At 42.6% G+C, this 23212-nt stretch overlaps 1 protein-coding gene across 1 annotated transcript in view; it reads left to right on the top strand.

The window, feature by feature from the left end:
- Positions 1–22301, top strand: part of exd3 (exonuclease 3'-5' domain containing 3) — a 49936-nt gene extending 27635 nt beyond the window's left edge. The window contains exons 19-20 of the mRNA XM_084046675.1: positions 21082–21148; positions 21237–22301. Of these exons, the coding sequence (XP_083902801.1) occupies positions 21082–21148; positions 21237–21619 (450 nt within the window). The 3' untranslated portion in view covers positions 21620–22301. The remainder of the gene's footprint in view (positions 1–21081; positions 21149–21236) is intronic.
- Positions 22302–23212: the final 911 nt, after the last annotated feature.

Genomic DNA, 23212 nt, shown 5'->3' with positions numbered 1-23212 from the left:
CTGATTTATACTTAGTTGCGCTCCAGCGTTGTGCATCGAAAATAGCAATATCTACAAGCTCACAATGAGCCGTGAAAAGGCATCTTGAAACAGAGGAATGAAGGGATGAAGGAAAAGACGGATGGAAAGAGGGGGAGAGAGGTGAGAAGGAACGAGCCTTCGATAGGGCTTTTCCTCCAAACACCAATACAATGAAGCTGTGCGTAATTTCCCCTCCATACGCACGCACGCTCGCGCAAACACACACGCACACACACAGATGCTTTTTGTACAAGTGCCCTTATCATACTGTAGTTGAACATGACTTTATCATATCTGTGTGTGTGGGTATGTGCGTGTCTGTCTGTCTGTGTGTGTGTGTGTGTGTGTGTGGTCTGACCCTAAGGACAGTGCAGACAAGAAATATGAGTACGTTTAAGAAATTATGGGGAAGTAAAAGAGGAAAAGACACATGAAAAGAGAACCCAGGAAGGAAATGCCAGAGAAGATAAAATAAATGTATGAAAGAGACGGAAAAGTCCAAATAAGAGTGTGCGTGTGTACATGTTTCATTCTCTTGCCATTTTTGTGAAGAAAACAGACATACATAAATCATTCAACATTGGTGTTCCCGTATGGTGTGTGCCTACATACTGTGTGTGTGTGTGTGTGTGTGTGTGTGTGTGTGTGTGTGTGCGTGTGCGTTTCTGGCTGGTGGAGGGGTTTTGACGAGGCAGAGCAGAGCATTCCTGCTGGGTGGTGATGTCATGAGAACTAGCTCTCCGCTCGCAGACAGACAGCCCTGTTTATGTTCCCTCCAGAGGAGAAACCACACTCAATGTGTGTGTGTGCGGGCGGGCGCGCGCGTGCACATTTTAGCTTATGGGGGAAGGGGGTAGACCAAAGAGGCACTCGAGGGGGTCCACTTTCCTCTGCCCGCTTAGGGAGAGGAGAGAGGGAACCACTTAGTGATGCCTTCCTCACACACACACACACACACACACACACACACACACACACACACACACACACACACACACACACAAAGAGGAAGTTTCTCATGTTTTGCAGAGCACAGTAGCTGTGCAGCCAGACTGTGCTGCTGTGAGTGATTGCCATATGCTTCTAAACAGTCTCCTGAGGGTCCCAGCATTCCTTACAGAGAAAACAAACTCTATATCAACCAGTGACGCTATAATGCAAAATACAGATATATATGCAATATTGAAATCTGTGTGTGTGTGTGTGTGTGGGGGGGGGGGGGGGGGGGGGTAGAAAAGCAGGGTCCCTGAGCACCATTGGAAGCACAAAGTTGTAGTTCAAACAGAACTAACCCTAGCAGCCCCCTCTCACCTTCCAGGTCCTTGTGGTGTGAATATGTGTGTGAATGTGGTCAAGGAGTGGTGTAAAGGAATGCCTTGCCATAGTGAAATGTGACCTACTCTGTGAATCATGCTAGATCATTCTCCCATACTCAACACTTCAAACCAACCCTGTCTCTTGAACCCGTGTACAAGTCTCTTGAACCTGCTAACAAATAACAGGCATATACAAAAATCAACTGCATGCAGTGCATACGCCAATTACAATAAAAATCCCTACGTATCTATGATACGCGAATAATCACTCGCATTAACTTCGACACATTTGAATGTCATGAGACACTGCAAACTTTCTATCCGTCAAATCCCCAAAACATATATGGTGGATTTTCCAGAGTCAAACATAGCACAGCCCAGTCTCCCTGCAATACAAAACAACTACAGTGATAGACACCCTTTACTTTACTTGTTTGTTTATTTGGAAGGGACAATCGCATTGTTGAACATTCAATACATGAACATGACATTAATAATCTGAACATGATTTTATGTAAACATGTAGGATTTATCAAGGAGCTCATTTCAATACGAAGTCCCCAAACATAAAAACAATAATCATAATACAAACATAACAAATACAGAAATGAACATACAAGAATGGCAGACACTGATGAAGCCTGTATAGTTGAAGATAGATTATTGTTAATCTATTGTTAATAAAGATAACATTTTTCTTTGGTCAGACTGACGGAAGCTTGCGTCTCATGCCGGAAGCCTGCGTCAGCAGCAGATATATCATCATAGCTTGACACATGTAAATAAGATATCGTGCAACTCATTGAGTTCTCCCAGTACGCCAAGGACAGCACAGAGTGTCATTACCCGATAATGAAATGAGACATCCTATATTAAGATTGGCCAATGGTAGTCAGAATCTCCATATGGGACAAGGACTGACAGATACAGACATCTCCTTTATATGGGCATATCAGCATGCCATATATGGGCATATACTGATGACATCATGGATCTCCATATATAGGCATAAAAGGGACAAGAACTGACACATACAGATATCTCCATATATGGGTATCAAAGGGACACAGGTAGACAGACAGAAACAGACATCATATGGGCACAAAAGAGACACAGACAGACGAGTACTCTTGACATAAACCCCGACACTATGACTCAGACATATTGGTCGGATCAACAGTGCAACCTACTGTAGGTGTGAGGGCTGCATAGCGGCCCGAACCTCTAGTCGATAAAGAATGAGACCAGAGTAGTGAGGTCACAGGCACCTAATGTGCTGATATCATCATAAGAAATACAGAAACAAGCAATGTGGGTGAAAAGGCAATTTGATTACAATGACAAATATACCAATTTGGTTTGCAATAAGGCAATATTCAAAAATTATAAAATAATACATTTCTATCAGTTTATACATGTGTCTGCTGAATGATAGTTAATTCAGCAGATTATTTATTATTATTATTGCTTTATTTCTGTCTGATAGTATCAGTGAGAGAGAAATGGGAAAGGCGGGCGAGAGAGAGAGGGGAGGGATATCAGGTAGCTCACTTTACCCTCCTATATACTCTTATTATTTGCAATATTTCAAGGCTTTTGAGCCTCATGCATATATGAAGAACCATGAATGCCTTCATGATTACGCCAGAAAAAACAGAAACCTTCACACATCATTTAGAAATTAAGATATGTGGGCATGTATCAGGTACCAGCCACATTGGTCTAGTCTAGTGGCTGGAGAGAGAGACTGAAAAGGATTTCTTTATGTGTTTTTGCATTTGGACCTGCCATAACTTGCAGGGTAGAAACACCAAAAATGGCCAGAGTGCAGCTTAGAGGCCAAGAGGTTAGGACTACCAAGGTTTGCAGTCAATTCGCCAGAGTCTTCACATAAAAAGAACAACACAAAAAGGGCACAACATTAATATACTCCTTATTCAGCTACAAAACCATGTTTTTGGCCAAGTTGGTGTTCATCAAATGCAAATGCAGCTTAGGCCCAGAAATGGCAGATTCAGCCAGGTTCTCTTGCACATCGGGCTTTCTTAACATTTCCTCATAGCCTCCACTACAGTCAAGTGTCATAACTTTACTCAGTGCCATAGTCCAGGAAATCATTAACCACTTAAAGAAGCATTTCCAGGGCTACAGACTAACCTTTTTGACTGTCTGTATTGCTGGTTTGGTTCAGTATTGAATGAATTGGTCGCACTGGTGCAACCAATTAAAAGGTTTAGTCGCACTTGATAGAGCACATTTGCGACCAAAATGGTCACACTCTGGAGCCTTGACTTCACCCATTTTCAACCAATCTTAATTTTGGTCCTCTCTAATTGCACAGGAATTAGTTTTATAACTGTATGATGATAACTGTACCATCTTGATATGTACTTTTTGCGTGTCATGCAAATCACTTTTGCACTTTTTCAGTACTTGTTTTCACAGTGGGTCCCATTCAGCGTGTGAACAAATGCATGAGAGGAAGAGAAGCCAGGTCTTTCCCAGGTTTATTTTTACAATACCAACATTCCCTGTGGAATGAGGGAGTCCTGGCTAGCAAATCCTATACCCCCTGATACAGATCTTTGTCTTTTTATCTCCTGCTTGGTCCCTGGCTACATGATTTTACACTGCTATGGACGGTTTCAAACTCGCAACAGTAACAACAATGACATTTCTAACTCATATGAACATATGAATCGGAGCATGTTCACACATGACGTAAAAATTAAATATACAAGTATATTGGCAGCATTTCAAGCATGTGTGAATGGAGTTATAGTTATCCTATGCTAAACACAAGATATTATTAACCGACCAACAGCCGACGGGATGTGTCCGATTCTAGGTTTTGGCTCAACTGTTTGGATGAAACAGTGTGTGGAATTGCTGACCGAATGTTTGTAGCAGAATGTGCACAGAATGTTTTTTTGATTTGAACAGCTGTGGTTTTAGCTCAAGACAATTTTGGGCATGGAGAAATGGCATTCCTTTCAGTTTTCATAAACTATTAAATGCTCAACATGCTACTAGTGTTCCAGCTATGTCTGGTCTCCCCTAAGGTCCCTATGAGTAACTTTTGGGTGAGGACACTGTTCTCTTGCGATACTGTGGTTATATATCTTATCCAAGTGTGTGGGTGCGTGCGTGTGTACGCGTTTTTTGGGAATGGAAGGCAAGTCCAGCATTATATCCCAGTCTACTTGCAGCTCTTCCCAAAGCCTGCAGTCTGCCTGATGTGATGCTATCGGGAGGTTAGGAGTCTGTTTGCTTTGGAAGGCTTGGCTTGGAGAGACACACACACACACACACACACACACACACACACACACACACACACACACACACACACACACACACACACACACACACACACACACACACACACACACACACACACACATTCTCTCTGTCATTCTCTCTCTCCTTTTTCTTTGACTTTACACACACAGATTAAAGTGAAAGTTGTGGTGGGGTGGGACAAGTTGAATGCACCCCACCACTCCCCACCATCAAAGCTTGCTATGAGGTACACGGCTGGAGGTCAGGCTGCTTGGCCTGGGAAAGGCCTGAGAGAGTAGAGCAAGGGAGTGGTGTGTGTGAGAGAGCGAGAGAGAGAGCGACAAACAGAAATAAAGAGAGAGGGGAAGTCAAAGGATGGGCAACAAAATGGATGTATGATGGACAAAAAAATGACAATCAGATAAATATTTTTGATTGATTAGATTTTTTGATAGAAATGGTAAATTGAGAGAAATGAAAGTGAGAAAATTAGGAAGAGAGAGAGGTGGTGGGGGGGGGGGGGGGGTCAAGAGAGAAAGCCAGGACCTACTAGGACCTCAGACTTTCTTGGACTTATTCAGGCTACTGAAAAATGAGCAGGATATAAATGGAATGGAAAATTATACCCAGAGTATGTGAAAAAAATAAAAGATTAGGATGATGATGCTCTACTTGCGTCTTTGCTTGTCCTCCTCTTTCTCCTCCTCCTCCTCCTATCACACGCCAAAGCAGAACCAGTTTTTCTCACAGGAACTGCATGCCAGCATTTCAACTTTGGGGAGGAGAGGGGGTCACTGTACCATACTTAGTGCTTCCGTGGGTTCTTGCCGACACAGCTGATGAGACGGTTATGTTATTAAGGCTTCCGTGCTTTATTGACTACACACGTACATGAACGTGTGTAGTATAATGATTATATCGGCGTACCAAGTCTATATAGCCAAGCTTTGCTGGTTCTGCTGCTTAAGTCCTTTATAACTTTGTACCTTCTTTCTCGTGGGTTTTCATAGCCCAGAGTCTAGGTTCGGCCTGTCACAATTATTACATAATCGTCCAATCACAATTATTTGAGATAATTTTTGCTTAATCGGCATAATCGTTTCCATGTTGAAAGATTTTCACACATTTTCAAATAGAAAAAAAAGCTTGTAGATCAGCTATTTCTGCTTTTTTACATTTGTAAAAAATATTACATTTATATTCAATAATTTCTTTGTATATTTGTTATTTGTCATATCTGCCCTGTGAAATGTTTGATTACAAAGCCTAAAAGGCTTCATATGTTCCAATGTTCAATGCCAAACACACAATTAAATTGCAATTATTTGAGTGACAATTAATCGTGAACTTAAATTTGTAATCGTGACAGCCCTACTCTATGTACAGCATTCTATTACAAAGAGGTGGAAACACCTGCTGATCAATTAACCCTGGCACTGCTCCCGCGAGTCACTCCCTCCACCTCCAACCACAGCAGAGCCCAAAATCACACACCGCTACCACATTCATCCCGACGCCCAACCAACCAATTAAGCCACAGCATAACTGTCCGTCCGGGGCTATGGGACCTCGACTACAGATCCCGTAGTCCATGGCAAAAATGGTAATAAACGGCTTGCATTTGAGAAAAAAAATTAAATCAGCTTTGTCAGTCCCTGCATCAATGCCCATGTACAATTTTAGACAGATTGGTCAACCCACTGAGGATGCAAATACATGATTTGAAAAACAATATCTTTATAGTTAAAGTGCTTGGTGGGAACAGTCCATTATTCTAAAACCAAAGAGTGTAAGAGTGTTGTGTACATGTTTAAGGAAGTCTAAGACCTAAGCTTGTGTTGTTGAATAATTAATACGCTGAGACCATTTGCCAGAGTTATAAGATCATTATTTTGTATTTGTAGCTTTCTATTGTTTTAGTACTTGAAAGTGGCTTTGGATTTGTGTCTTTGCGTCATTTTACTCTATTCATTTTGTCAGTCCTTTGCACCGCTTGCTATGAAAATGTATAATGTCGCACGCAGAGGGCGACGGTAATTTACTTCCTGGGACTCGGTAGCATTACGGCGTTGTGTGACTACTTAACATTCACTCTATTCGGGGGCACGGTGGCGCAGTCGGTAGCGCTGTCGCCTCACAGCGTCTCACCGCGTCATCAGTGCCCATACCCTAGGTGGGGTTGGCGAAAGGGCCTTTCTGTGTGGAGTTTGCATGTTCTCCCCGTGTCTCCTAGGGTAGTTAATACCCTCACAAAAACATGCAGTAATCCTGGTCACTATACTGCCTCCCCCTGGTCAGCCGGGGCGCCTGATGGAGGGGAAAGGAACTGGTTGGAATAACGTGTTCCTTCCACGCGTTACGTCCTACCGGGGAAACTCCCCCCTGTCAGGTGATAAGAAGGTCAGTTGGCTCTCATGCATTGAAGGAGGCATGAGCTCGGCCCTGGCCTCCCTAGGTTGGCAGAGGGAAGGTAGTGCCCAGGATTACATAGACAATTGGCACTGGGTGTTAAAAATAGGGTTACAAAAAATCGTGGGATAAAAATTTAGTAACATTCACTCTATTGTCATTTGTAATGTTGCTGGTTTGTGCTGATGATGTCATAGATAGGCTTAGCCTTGCTACACTTTTATTAATATTAGTTTGATCGTGATTTGTTGTGATGTTTCTTCTTCGGTACCTACTGTAAGAATCTGTAACTAACTTTTATTGCGGTGCTTTCTCTGGCGCCTGAATTTCCCCCGCGGGATCAATAAAGGTATCTATCTATCATCTATCTCTTACATCATGCTCGATGGTTGGTCCCCAAGTATGACATAAGAGCAAGAAGGCCACTGCGTGAATATGATCAATTAATGTGGATCTTTGATTGCTGACCAGACTGCTTTTCTGTAATGTTTTTTTGTGTGCGTCTGCGTGTGCGTGTGCGTGTGCGTGTGTGTGTGTGTGTGTGTGTGTGTGTGTGTGTGTGTGTGTGTGTGTGTGTGTGCACCTATGGAGGTGGGTGTTACTGGGTGTGATGATGAAGTGGTATTATTATTATTATTTTACTGTTGGGGTGTATTTTTGTCGTCATGGGTGTAGCTGCTTGACTAGACCGCTGCTGGGTCTGTTTGTTTGTTTTTTTTGTGTGTTTTTTCTTTTCTTTCTTTTTTCCCCTTCTTTTTTTAAGTTTACGTGTATATGTGTGAACGTTGCCCACCTGGTCAAACCCAAGCTGTACATCCATGTATTAACTTCCAGTGTCTTGCCTGTTATTAGAAGTGACTGTAGCGCATGAGTACCTGTCTATCTGGACAAGCCTTTCAACCCCCTACATACACACACACACACACACACACACACACACACACACACACACACACACACACACACACACACACACACACACACACACACACACACACACACACACACACACACACACACACACACAGAGGCCTCCTTGGATGCAGGGAACCCTTTCTTTCTTTCTTTCCCTCCATTTTCCTGCTGTCTATTTTGGTCAACTGGTGGCCCGTTCCCACAGTGCTGCAGTTCCCATGGTTATCGGCTCAGAGATAGGGAAGGGGGTTAGGGGGGAGGTGGTGGTGGTGGGGGGCTTGACAGAGAGCGGGAGAGACAGCGTTACTCTGTTCTGAGAGATAGGGACTCTGTGGCTTGGTGTTGGGGGTAAAGGGGTTGGGGCTGTGTGTGTGTGTGTGTGTGTGTGTGTGTGTGTGTGTGTGTGTGTGTGTGTGTGTGTGTGTGTGTGTGTGTGTGTGTGTGTGTGTGTGTGTGTGTGTGTGTGTGTGGCTGTGTGTGTGTGGCTGTGTGTGTGTGTGTGCGTGTGTGTGCGCGCGCCCCGAATAGCTCCCATGAATATCAGTAGAGGCCTATGAGACTTCTGCAGGGGGTTGGAGGAGGAGGTGGAGGTGGGAGAGGGGGGTCCTGAGATGAGGTGGGGTGCAGCGAGGAAGGAGAGGAGGTGGGGGTGGAGGGAGAGGCTAGTGCCGGGAGCTGGTTTGGGGGGCGAGGGGCAGCAAAAAGAAGGGAATGGGGGAGGAGGTGGAGGGGGGGGGGGTGCTCAGAAAGAGGCACGGATTCAGTTCCCACACTTCTAATTACTGTGTCACTGGAGACTGAAAGGGGACTGCCCCTGGCCCTTTGGGAATTTGCCGGGGCTAGTCGCAGAGAAAGAGAGAGGGAGCAAGGGGACAGAGGAAAGGAGAGCAGAAGAGGAATTAAAGGGGTCTATGACACAGGAACTCTCATGATCGTTCTTTCAATTGGTTTTCACCTCACTGAACCCCCCCCCCCCCCCCCCCCACACACACACACACACACACACACACACACACACACACACACACACACAACCCAGTACGACCACTGCAACCCTACCGCGTACCTCCAACCCCATCTCCCAAACCCACCCTCCTCTACCATCCTCCACCTCTTCTTCTCTTTCCCTTGAGCCTTTGTTTGACATGTTGTACCGCTTCCTCTTTAACCCCCTCCTTCAGAACTCTCCTTCTTTTTTCTTTCCTTCTGCCTCTCTCTCTCTTTCTCTGTTTTCTTTCACTCTCCTTTTCTTTCCGTCGGTATGTTCCACCTCTGTGTCTCCCGACGAAACAGGCACTCCCTGAAACTCTTTGAACTGCATCAAGCTTCACAGTCTCTCACACAAACGCGCACGCACGCACGCACGCACGCACGCACGCACGCACGCACGCACGCACGCACACACACACACACACACACACACACACACACACACACACACACACACACACACACACACACACACACACACACACACACACACTCACAGACGTCTTATCCAGTGTCATTATTGCCACTTAACCCTGGGCCCTTGCCCTCTCCTCTATTTGCCTTCATCTCAACCTCCCATTGCTCATCCGTAGGGGTGTGTGTGTGATTTAAAACTGCCTGCCAGAATATCTGGAAGGATTGCAGTTTACCAGGCATATGGTATAGAAAACGGCCATATCAATTTTCAATGAATGAATTACAAGCAGGTGTGCGTTTTACAATGTAGCCTAACAACATAAGTTACAGCATCATAAATTGTATGAAAAACTATTTGAACAGCAGCAGAATGATTAATGAGTCTACATTACAATCTTTGGGATTTGGGGTGTGTGACTGCATGCTTAATGATTTCTCAACCAAAGTTGTATTGATTTTGCATCATTAGTTTATTGTATTATTTCATTATTTCATTTTAAAAAATTTTATGATTTCAACTTGTCTTTAATCCTTACACTTTTCTAAATCACATAAGCTTCTCCTCTTCTGAGTCTGATCGACAATCCCCAGGAAATATGAATCCTCAGTGTCCTCAGTGTAATAGAGTCTCAATTTGCGTTTGTGCTATTGATCAGTCCAGGGTTGACCTTGTAATCATAGATGATATTTCTATTAGTGTTAGAACCAAAATATGTAGGCTAAGAAAAGATTGTTTAGCCATAAATATGTAGGCAAGAAAATAATGTTTAGCCATTCTATCTCACAAGCAGTTGCACAACAAATGATGAGCGTGTCGACTAACACCTAAATTGTTAAATGGTCTGAAAATACCACTTTTCCACTGACAAGCGACACCTGAAACCGTGAGTATAGGGTTGTGTCACTGCAAGCTCTGCAATGGACCCATTCACAGACGCTTCCAAATGTGTCTGATTTTCGGTGATAATCATGACAAATTGGTTTATTTGACCACCCAGGATGTATGGAGGGAATTATATTTACCCGTCTTTGTTATAAAAAAGGCAATTGCCATTGGTGTGTGTGTGTGTGTGTGTGTGTGTGTGTGTGTGTGTGTGTTTGTGATAACCACACATAACCACATACATCGGCTGATGAGTGCGTGGTGCATCTGATAACAGCCAGTGGGTTGTTTCAATGTGCCTTCGACCCTTTGTTCCAGAGACCACTGTCATTTGCAGTGTCAATACCACTACCAGACAGATATCAGAGCACCTAGCCCCATCTGTGACCTCATGCATCACTGCAGTCACAAAGCGCATCCAATACTGGGATGGAGGGGGCGAATATGTGCAATTATTTTTGTACCTATTTTGCAACGTCCCATTGTAAATGTAAAGGTATTCACATGTTCCTACAAATGTCTCTATTAAAAATGGGGCGGTTAAATTGCTATTCCTCTGTGGGATGACAAAAGTTTAAATCCTGTATTTTGACAGCCTGTGCATTCATCCTCCTATAATTCCACAAACCTCCGGTGAGGCCAAAATCGTGGTGAGACCAACCCGACGGGACGCGGCATAACCCCACGTTTGCAACTACTTTTGCCTGCGTACTTCACCGGGTATAGACTAGTATTAATAATAAAACAAAATGATCTTCTATTGCCTTCCGTCTGGGTTCCCTCTCAGACCAGAACAGACCTACGTATAGCAGCAGTAGCAGCAGCCATCACCACTGTCAATATTTACAGTCCTGGATGAATCACTCTGCATTACAATAACATTCCCTGCGTGCCTTGCTGCCTGGGAGAAAAAACGAAGGAAAGAGAAGTAAAGGGGATGAGGGTGAAATATGCACCAGCAACAATGAACGTTGAGCAAAACCATCTAGTAGCGTCTCTCCCATGACAGAGTTGTGTGTGTGTGTGTGTGTGTGTGTGTGTGTGTGTGTGTGTGTGTGTGTGTGTGTGTGTGTGTGTGTGTGTGTGTGTGTGTGTGTGTGTGTGTGTGTGTGTGTGTGTGTGTGTGTGTGTGTGTGTGTGTGTGTCCGTGTGTGTCCGTGCGTGCGTGCGTGCGTGCGATCAGGTTTGGTCGATGCAACGCTGGTTTGAATTGTGTGACTAGTGATAGTTTGAAGGACTGTCATGGCATGTCCATGTTCTGTGTGGATTTCAGCCGTGATGTATTCTACAAAAAAAGCATTTTCATATTTGTGGGTGGTCAATTTTCACTTTGGGGAGGGTTCTGAAAAACGTTGAGGTGTGTGTACATTGAATTGCAGTTGGCTATGTCACTAAATATTAATCAAATGAACAGTTTTACTCTGATAGGCTGCTATACATTTGAAAGGGTAGATCAAGCCATTCTTCTGACCTCCCCAACAGGGGTTTGATTTCACTTCATGAGTTTGCACACAAATTATTAGGCTAATATTCTGTTGTTTATTGCTTATTGGAGTATTATATAGCAATGACAATGATATACTAAAAGGCTCTTGATCATTTTTGGGAGAAAAAATATATATCTGCTTGCCTAGTAGTTTTCTTTCTAGACTATATCCTCCTGGTCGTGGCCCAGCCTGTTTTACACATGGTGGCTTATGCATTTTGAGCTATAGTATAGTGTTGTTCAGCCATGGGTTCAGCTACCCAACACACGACTGTATTCTTTGTTCATGGTTCCCTTATTAAAGCACTGCATAATACAGTCACCAAACATCAACAGTGCAACTATGTAAATGAGTATTACTTTATATTTTAATTTTGAGGGTTAGGGTTACACATTTTAATATCCTGGCGCAATTGTCATTGCTATCTTCAAATCGACGCAGTTGTCATTTTACTTCTCCATTGTCTAGAATAACAAATGATCTGTCGCAATCAGGGCGCACTGCTGTCTTTAGGCACAGAATTCGCGATACGACCAGCTTCAAGATGGTCTTATCAGCATGCGCAGTGATGGCACTGTTATTTCCTTACAATACAGCACAATACTGTGATTAAGATGCACCTGGGTAGATTCACAATGCGCACACACTGATTGCAATCAAAATACATACGATTTAAACCCAACACTCACTTTCAGTGATATGGTAAGTAGCCTATACCACAACAAACGTAAATCGTTTTTGTGCTCGAACGGAGATCCGGTATTATTCAAGCACTTGATTCTTCATTAATCACTTTAATAAGAATAAAAACAAGAAATTGCTGCTGTTATGAATCTCCAAAGAAAGATGAGTGGTGAGGAGAGAGAGGGAGAGAAAGGGAGAGAAATAACTGAGAATGAGCAAGTGAATATTAAGTTAATATCAACATATTATAGATGTCTCTTGGACATGAGACATTGGACTACGGTGATTCTTACCGCAGTGATTCACTGCAGAGAGCTTTTGTTTCCCCCGCGTCTCCTGACATCATTATATCACGTTATTAATGCTCCCATAGATACCCGTTGTCAACTTTCATCCGCCGTTTAATTAACAGTATGCTATGATGAAAGCACAGTTGCTTCTTATTGGTGTGGACAAACCCCTGTGTTTAAGACTGTGCGTCATAGATCGTCTGAAATAGGGCCCCCAGTCTCTAATCAACCTCAAGACTGTTTCCATTAATGGAACTGCTATTTATCAGAGCTACTTGAATTTCTTTATGCTGTTACATATGAATAGATAGTCAACTTCTTATACAGTATGTAGCAAATATTGATGAGTAAGCTTGGAGTGTTCCGTTGTATAAGCCCTGCAGCACATATGCTGCCAAGGGGCTTAGAATTCCCTGTGGGACCACCGATGCCAAACATGTATGCTCATGATGCTATGTGGCTTTGTATAAAAGCGTCCACCAATGGCTTTTGTTATGATATACCATATGTTATCTCATGACCCTGGGTCTACAAACATAGCCTATGTTAGTGGACAAGTGGGCCTGCCTGGGAAACATGTAATGTGACTGCGTCAGAATTGGGATAATTGCAGAATTGAGTTAGTCACAAGGTCTGGCTTAGATCAAGGAATTAATGAAGTAAATGCATAATTGAGTTTATAATAATTGTATTTTGAATTTAATGTAATATCCCTCACAACTGGCTTCAAAATTGGCTTCATACACATACAGTCATACATTCTAACAGTCAGTTTATAGCCTACTTTGTGTCTGTGGGAAAAGGAAATGATGTGACTTCCATTTTGTATGTGTCATGCAGGTGTAATGACGGGGTATGTGGTGAGTCAGTGAAGGGTGTGTACATTTATGCTTACGTGTGTGTGTGTGTGTGTGTGTGTGTGTGTGTGTGTGTGTGTGTGTGTGTGTGTGTGTGTGTGTGTGTGTGTGTGTGTGTGTGTGTGTGTGTACATGTGTGCCTGCGTGCGCACATGCAGGTGTGCGTGCGCGCATGCAGGTGTGCATGCGTGAATGAACACTTGTGCAGAGAGTATGTGTGGGTTGAGGTGAGGTGTGTCAGAAGTTATGTGTGATGTCAAGCCAAGACAGGCTCTGCTGTGGTCCAGGTTCGGCCTGCTTTCAGGTGGTAGTGTTCCAGGTGCAGGCTGCTGTTAGGAGTAGTGTTCCAGGTTCGGCTGCTGTCAGGTGGTAGTGTTCCAGGTGCAGGCTGCTGTCAGGTGGTAGTGGTCCAGTTAGCACAGTTATGCACCGAAATTCACAACGTGTTGCAGTGTGTACATTTTGTTTGCTCATTCAGAGACCCAGTATTTAGGTGCGCGGGTGTGTAAAAATGTGTGTGTGCGTGCGAGCGTGTATGTGTGTGTGTTATTTTTATTTCTATTCTTATTTATGTTGGTTTGGTTCTTGACTCTCAAAAAACTCACCAGCACCTACTAACATCTGTTTTTTGTCTTTAGTGGGAAAGCATTATTTCCCGGCATAAATGACTCTGCTGTATGCACGGGAATTCATTGTCTTTTGCTCTGTTTGGCAGTGATGGAAACATAACACCTGGTAGATGCAAATTTTCACCCCTTTTCTGGCACAATGCTATAAGAGAGCTTCTGATTCGAGGGGAGAGGAAATAAGGAGAGCAAAGTACAGTTATTTTCACACACGTAAAACAAATTTGTTCAAAGTAATTTGAACACTTGTTGTAATCATAGAATCCTCTATTATAACCCGGCACTGTACTTTTTCATAATCGCAAGCAATCCCAAAACAATTGTCATCTGTTTGGATAATTGTAATTGCATATTGTTTCTGGACAGCATGACCCTGAGTGAGGCAGAGAATGCACTTGTATTTTTTACAGTCTATGGAATACACTCATTTGTTTCTTTTTTTAAACTTTCTTTTTATTCTTTTTTTGTTTTCTAGAACAGGTAGGTCATGTTGGGCATCACATTACATTAAATGAGTACATTTCTGGTATATTTAACACTCTTATGTTGTGGGCTATTCAGTCCAGAGGAGAGGGATCCTAAGCTGAAGTAACTTCAGTCCTTTTGGAATGCACTCATTTCTAACAATCATTGACATCTTTTTATTCCTGTTGCAAGTTTTGTTCCCATATGATCTGGTGTGTATATGATGTCAAGCATGACACACCAGGGAAAAAGGCAACTGAAAGGCATACTTGAGTTGCATGGGAAAAGGAGTCAATCGCTTATTTTTGGCGGGGATTCCCAAGTTTAAATATAACTGCATATACGTAGGTGCTATGTTGGTGTAAAAATGATTTTACCCTTACCTGAACCTCTCCAGTGTTATACTACTGTTCTTACTGCTATGACACCTGAATTTCCCTTTGGGGATGAATAGCTAAATGTTTATTTCATCTTAATAGGTCTCATACTCTGGCAAATTCTACATACCTGCCTGATAAATCTCAATACAAAACAGAATTATACAGTCAATGGTTTTGTTTATTTGAGAGGGATTTATATGTTGGTGGGACATGTTCCGCAGTGACTGTGAAACAATACAATACAATATAACAAGATAATATTTTTTTTAAGTTATAAGACTAGATCAGCGGTTCTCAAACTATGGGTCGCGACACAAAGTGGGGTCGCGGGAAGGTGCCGTTGGGGTCGCGCATTGGCAACTAAAATCTTGTTTTTATCAAGAAACGGGGGGAAAAAGGGGGATAATATGGGGTCGTGGTATAAAAATGTTTGAGAACCCCTGGACTAGATGCATGTAATGAAGTAAAATTAAATAAATACATGAATTAATAATAAAAATAATCGGCTAATAATAATATAGATGTGAAATAGATAGAAATAAAGTTAAAATACAGGTACAACAGATAAAACTCTTTCGGCAATTATAATATCTTTAGCAGAAGTGGGAAATGTACAAGAAGCCGAAGGCTTGCATATTTTACATCAAATTAACTTCTATCGATTTCACTTGTCTATGTACATTATCTATATATACATTTATGATATGAACAACTTAAACCCTTTTGATCTTTGTAATTCACACTGAGCATAGCACTGTTTTAAAATAGACAATGGGCAATGAAATCCATGACATGTAACGATGAGCCCTCAGCCACTGGGCCAGTGCCCCCCCAGTTCCCACGTTGCTGCTTACCTGACTCCTTTGCACTTTGAATCAAATCACCATTGCCCGATTGGCCAGCCACTCTGACCATGTGACTCCAAGCAGGCCTGGAAGTCCCACCCCTTTAGATCAAACTAGGTTTTTCCCATGGGAGCAGCCTACAGACCCTGTGTGTGAGTGTGCGTGTGCGTATGTGTGTGTCTGTGTGCGCGCATTCGGGAAATGTCTCCAACCCTCCCCTTTCCCTCTTCCCTCCCTCCTTGCCACTATACCCCTTTCTCTTCTTTCTGTTTTTCCACCACCTCCCATCCTTTGAAACACAGTATCACACTTTTAGATAGCCTTTGTTGTCACGACAAGGAGCATTCTTTATCTGGCACGGCCTCACGGAGTGTGAGAATGCGGGAGGTGTACTAAAGGAGAGAGAAAAGTAAAAGCACTATAGGGCTGCACTATCGATTATCTTAGTGATTATTCTAGCAATGACTTTTTTTGATTAACTGAATAATCGAAAAGCGCAACGTTTGTGATACTTTCTCATATTTAATATACAATAACGCATTGACATGAATAAATTACAATAGATTTTTTTATTATCAACTTAATCAGTTAGATCCGGCCACTCGGGAGTAAAAAAGAGGAAAAGACTTTATTCATGAAAAGACAACTGCCAACATGTTTTGACCTCGGAAGGTTTTCATCAGGGCGAAATGACTAAATCAGTTAGTTTGATTAACTCTTAAGTCCTATTTTATATCTTGTCATACAACTGTGTTGTGAAACAATTGAGAAAACAGTGGATTGTGTAGATCTGCTGTTTTCTGTATTTTTGAAAATATATAACTTTTTTATAATCGTTTTAATTGATTAGTTCGATTAACTGCTGCACCCTTACTTGGATGTTGTCATTTTCTTTGTCTTTCAAAACAAAGCCCATCATAAAGGGGGCTGGACAACTTTGACTGCCCACAAATCCAGATAATCTAAATAGGAATATCACTGGAAAATATGTGGATATGTCTATTGACCATGCTATAAAATTTGGTAGTTCTCTGCCTTTTGAATTTCAAGGACCCTCAGTTGGAAATGCATTTGGCCAGTGACCCCTATTTGATACAATTTATTATTATTAATATTTGTTTTTTATCTCTGGGACCCCAATCTACACTGTAGATCCTCAGTGTTATTTTAACTCTGAGAGGGTACACAAATTCCATTTGTATTAGTCACCCCATGGAGACGTGAATTCATGGATATTTTTTTGTTTTTGTCGCATTCCTAAGCCAATAATTTGGTGACCAACAGCGGTTCCGGTTCCGGCATCGGTTCCTACCGGTCCGCTGGTCATCAAATTATATTGGCTTAGGAATGCGACAAAAACAAAAAACATATCCATGAATTCAAATCTCCATGGGGTGAATAATCGATAGAAAAAAAGGATTTTTTGGGGGTGAACTACCCCTTTAAAAATGTTTTGTCTATTTAATTAATCTATTTAGTGTAACATTGTAAGACCGATGCATTTTGTATATTTAACTTAAAACTATTGTTACAATCTAGGATGCATTCAAATGTGTGTGAGTGTGCGTGCACGCGTGCATGCGTGACTGTACACAAAAGGACAGTGTGTGTGTGTGTGTGTGTGTGTGTGTGTGTGTGTGTGTGTGTGTGTGTGCGCGCATGTGTGTGAGTGTGAGTGTGTGTGTGAGGTAGAGTCAGCACGCGCCTGTCCATGGCTTAGCTTTTTGAGTACAGAGCAGGTTTTGACTTGCTCAACCCTGGGAAACTTTGAGCTGAGTAAATAGTCAGTCTGTTTTCCTGGCTGAAGCCACACTGTGTAAGCCTTGTGTGCATTGTGAGCATGTCTAGTGTGTATTTTATGCACACTTGTTGCACGGGCCACACAATATTTCCGTGTGTGTGTATGTCATACATATTCATCTTCCAAGTGGAATACAGTGTACTTACAGAATGTACTGACAGAAAAAAACTCTAGTCTTGCAGACAGAGATGACACCTCTGCCAGTCCCACTCCTCCACTGTCTATCTAGCGCATTGGTTCTCAAAGTGGGGTCTGGGGACACCCAGGGGTCCTTGGGGGGGTTCCAGGGGGTCCCCAGCAAAATGTGTTAATATAGCACATCACAATTATTTTAACCACTTTAACCTTTTATATGTCTTTGGCTGTTCAAAAATAGCAGATATACAAGCTCATAGCACGGCACTGAGTGCCATGGTATGAGCTTGTAGATCTGCTATTTTTGAAAAATTGTGAAAAGTGCAAATCTTTTAATATATTTGATTTGGGGGCAAATACATTTGATTTTGGGGGTCCATGACATGAAAAGGTTTGAGAACCACTGGTCTAGCTGCTCTCCTGGCGAGACCTCAGATACCACAGGAACAAACTCTGGAAACCAAGAGAGAGGAAAAATTACACCCGTTTTTACATGATGACTTTTCTCTGATTTATAGTTTTACAGTTTGTCCAGGCAAAGAAAGAGAGATGAGTGCGTGCGATTTTCCTGAGTCCTCACAAGAGAAATGGTAGTTTTATGGTTTAAAAAAAACGTTTTTTTGAGGTTAGGCCTACAATTAGGATAAGATGCAGGTTATGCCGGATTTATAGTATACCTAGTTGCATGCCGGTGACGTGCGTCGACAGAATAGCAAATCTACAAGCTCACAACACGTCGCATCATGATGCGTTGTGAGCGTGTAGATCAGCTACTGTATTTCGCCTTAGTGAAAATGGCATTTATAAAATTGCTGTCCTAAATATATCATTCAGAGACCCAGTTCGGGGGGGGGGGGGGGGGGTGTGTGTGTGTGTGTGTGTGTGTGTGTGTGTGTGTGTGTGTGTGTGTGTGTGTGTGTGTGTGTGTGTGTGTGTGTGTGTGTGTGTGTGTGTGTGTGTGGATTTACAGCCCTCCCCTAAATGGAATGCTGTTTGCTGGGCGGTGCTCAGGTGTGTTGACAAGGCTTTTAGCACTGACATGCTGTCAGGATGGCTTACAGGCCACTCTGTGCTTGGGTGTCTGTATGTGTGTGCGCGTCTGTGTGTTGGGGCTGGCAATGTGTTAACAGAGAGACCTTTAACACAGAAAGGGCCATGTGTGAATGATACTGAGGTGTAACTACTGTCTCTTACACGCACACACACACACACACACACACACACACACACACACACACACACACACACACACACACACACACACACACACACACACACACACACACACACACACACACACAGTACTCAGCCTGGGTATGTCTATGGGAGTATATAAAAGCAGGTCATAAGCTCTATGTTGAAATTTTGTATGCTGATACCATATAACCAACGTACCAACATAATTATGCATCATGGATGCCTCCATGTACCAATGTCTGCTGTGTTTGACATGGAAGCACAGCACTGCTATGAATAGAAATGTCCGTTCTATACATTTGTTTCAATGTTTTCCTAATATTTGAGGCACATTGTTCTCTTTTCACTCTACTTATGTGACTGTTTACCCTGTTGTTTGTTGACTAGGGTTCATGCTTTCACACTTGTAAGTCACTCTGACTCTGGATATGCTAATTGCCTAACTTGAAAATGTTTGCCCATGTTGGCCCACAAGATATGCTAGTAGTTCTAAACATTTGAAATGTAAACATTTAAATTAGAATGCCAAGACAGATATTTTTAGATATTTCTTATTTGAATAAATGCAACCGTTTTTGTTTTTCAGTAAAGGTGACCGAGTGAACGCGGTCACCACCAGCGTAATTACAAAATGCATGGTCCATAAAGTTCACATCACCAAAGAGAATGCAGTGGAATTCACAAAAGGTTCCTGCATAGAACCAGAATCTAGAGTTTACATTATACATTTGATTTGGTTTTATTTCATTTACTGTATGTGATCATTCTAAAAAAGAATTGTGTTAACAGTGAGGTTCATGAATCTGCAATTTTCCAGATGGCCAAACGTATAGGTTCAAGGTCACGTGTCGACAATGTTCCAACATATCACAGGTGGTCTGGTTTACTGTGTATAGTGTGACATATAATACTAAAGCAAACGTTGTATCAAGAGGACAGCTTTCCTCACACACCCTTTTGGTGTCATCCTGTTGGTGGTCACCTCCACCAGAAGCACAGCTTCATGGGGAGGCAGCAGTTTGAGGAACAGCAGACACATACCAGCCTGGCAAAGCCAGACTACAGATTTAACTTCACTCAAGTGTGCATTGGCAATTGCTTTGGTTAGTAGCTTTGCAGATAATTGGATCAGCCTTTATCCTGTCAGAGCCAGCAAACCGTCATCATGACGTATAACTCAATCAAATCAAACGCATGCTGATCCTAGTGAGGCGAAGAGTGAAAAGAATATTGTCCCTTCAGTTAATTGAGATTTTTAAACAATTTCAGCAGTGACCTCATTAAACAGTGTACACTCTCTCTCTCTCTCTCTCTCTCCATTAACTGTCATCTGGTTGAGTTTGTTGTCACTCAGAGAGCGTTATACTTCCTAACCTCTGCAGACAACCGTTCTTCTAAATTGCCCATGGTATGTTGCAGGCAGATTCTGTGCTCTCTTGTTTACTGGGTGAGAGAGGCTGCCTGCAACCGTGGTGAAGTGATGACGTCACATAACTTAAGGGAAAGGTGAAAAATATATGTTGCATGGAGATGGAGTGTCCAACTATGATGCTAAAAGTAGCATAACTCCTTTCATTACATTGTGGTGTGCTTACGGAGTGGAGGAGGAAGAGAGAGATCTGCGACCAGAATAAAATGAGGTCTTCCAGCCTGCAGATGGATATTGTTTCTGTTTGTGCCAAATACATATTTTATCCCCAAATGCCTAGTCTCGCGTGCTTTTGGGCACCTCTTGCGCAATCACTAAGTACTGTACCCATTACATTAATCTAACGTGGGAACAGTCACATAACGGTACTTAACCATTAGGGAGGGCATGTGGGAATGAATCTCCCCTGCCTATGCCAGCAATTTATGTTAATGTTTTACCCAGCAGTGTACCAATATTCCAGTGGAAACACAGTTTAACATCTCCAAGTGAAGCCATTGTTGTTCTCATTACAATTTTAAATGACAACAACAGTGGCTTCTTCAATGGGAGAGGTGGGATACGAGCTAAAATAAATCAACACACAGGTTAAAAGCAAATAAAATCAATTGTCCAGTAACCAGTACATTCTTTATGCTCCATGTTGTTCTAGGCGTGTAACAGTAACCAGTACATGGCGCTGCCCAGAGAGGACATGATCAGGATGCTCAAAGAGACAGGTCAGCCCTGTCTTATAGATGTTGAAATACAGTGTATGTGGCTATACATTGCAAATAAATACATATACGTTATCCTTTCTTTCTGTAGGACTTCTCCAAGACAATGACTCTGGCCACACAGAACTGGACTGCACTCCGCAGGAAGATGTGGAGCACAGTGACACTTTGACCTCTGGTGGTGAGAGCCCTGACCGCCCCAGGTACGCCCCTAAGTGTCACTGGGCCCCTGTGTCAGTCCTAGACCCTGACACTCTCACCTTCCCTGGGGGTGCTTCCATACAGCTCCATACGGTCCCCCCCACCATTCTGCCTAGAATACCACACTTCTTCGTCTGCACCGGCTGTGGGAAGGTGTTCTGGGAAGGCTCTCACTCCATTCGCGTCCTCTCCCAGTTCCACGACATTCTACGCATCACCGAGGACGATTCGTCTTCGACAACAGCATCCACTGGCGTAACACAGTCACACTGATATTGCACAAGCTCATTACTGCTAATTCATTAAGGTCACATCTGTCCATCAATCTATGTGAGATCTATATGAGAAATCCGTTTCTGTAGGGGGGTGTGCCAATTTAAATTTTTATCCTTAATCCTTGTTAATCCCGAAAAGCCACTAAAATGGAAACTGTTAATTCTTTCTATGGGATCAATGTGTTGTTGTTTTTTTCCAACATTTTTTCCAACATTAAAGCTCAAAATGTAGTAAGGAACCATTGAGGTCTGTCATGTCTGTTGGTTAGGGTTACTTTAATAGAATGTGGTTTCCTTCCCTTGGGATGAGAGGAGGGCAAGGTCAAGGGGTAATCTAAATTTGTGTAAACGTTACACAACATTCCCTAAGATTTACAGTCGTAAACCTCATTGACATATCCTCGGAAAAACGGTGAATCAAGACAATCATAAGCGGGAGCTGCCGCGTTCCGTGCTCTCTGCTCTCTGATATAGGTCACCACATTTTTTAATTGCTACAGCACCACCAGATCACATAACCCATCAAAATCTGCTACCCCCCCAGACTGAACACTGACGAGTGAAATGGGTGGTTAAAATAAATGCAAAATCAAGATGACTCTGTTTCTCTCCCCTTTTCCAGAACTTAAACCTTTGCCGGTATGCCTCAGGGACACGCTCATATGATTTCACCACCACCAAATGAATACAAGAATATTTTTGACTATCAACAGCATTTAACACTGAATAAACCTTGTGCCTTGCCCGTCAAAACAGCATCGGATTGCGCGCGAGTCTGGCCAATTACGCGTGCCAATTACAGTGCATAAAACTCCACATCATGCTCAAACTTTTTGGGCAAGAGGTGAAGGTTTCCAGAAACACCAAAACCCTCAAGTCTCAACTGTTATTTCTGTTATTTTATTATTCATTATTTAATTATTTAAATCTAATATTTATTATTAGAGGGAGAAGCCACAAAGTGTTCCACAGTCACCATGCTGACTCAAGTGTGCATGCAATCATTGTAATGCAGTGCTATCCCAGCTGGCAGACCAAAACTATGGCATACAAGTGCACCTCTAATGGCCTAATTAACCCCAAACTTAACATCTCCACCCGTCCTCATGCAGTAACTTGTGGTGGGTATGTATGCACTCAAAGTCACCGCAAAAGACTTAGCTCAGCCCAAGGAATAGATAAAGCAACCAATAATTGGCGACTCGCTTCAAACCTTGGATGTGCCCCCGAGATAAATGCTGACGCACATGGCTGCTAACCACTTTAACTGCACACTACTTCTTAATTCACAAATTTGGACTTGCAACCGTTGCATTCTGCATTTGGCCAACTGACACTTGCGGGTGTCAGTTGGCCAAATGCAGAGTGAAAATACAAACATTTCTGTGCGAAAGCAAGAAAAAAAAAGATCTGAGGATCACTAAATGCATGAGTGTAATGTGTGGTGTGTGAAAGTAGTGTTGCATGGATTAAATCAAATGTTAGAATGAGTGCAGTGCGATGAGGAGAAATCAAAGAAAATTTGAAAAGAATCCAGGAAGGTGTCGAAGTGTCCTTGAGCAAGACACTGAACCCCTAATTGCTCCCGATT

This window comes from Gymnoscopelus microlampas, assembly GCF_963454915.1.
Source record: "Gymnoscopelus microlampas genome assembly, chromosome: 21".
Lineage (NCBI taxonomy): Eukaryota > Metazoa > Chordata > Actinopteri > Myctophiformes > Myctophidae > Gymnoscopelus > Gymnoscopelus microlampas.
The sequence above is the reverse complement of the archived record's forward strand: the minus strand, read 5'-3'. Positions and strand labels throughout refer to the sequence as shown.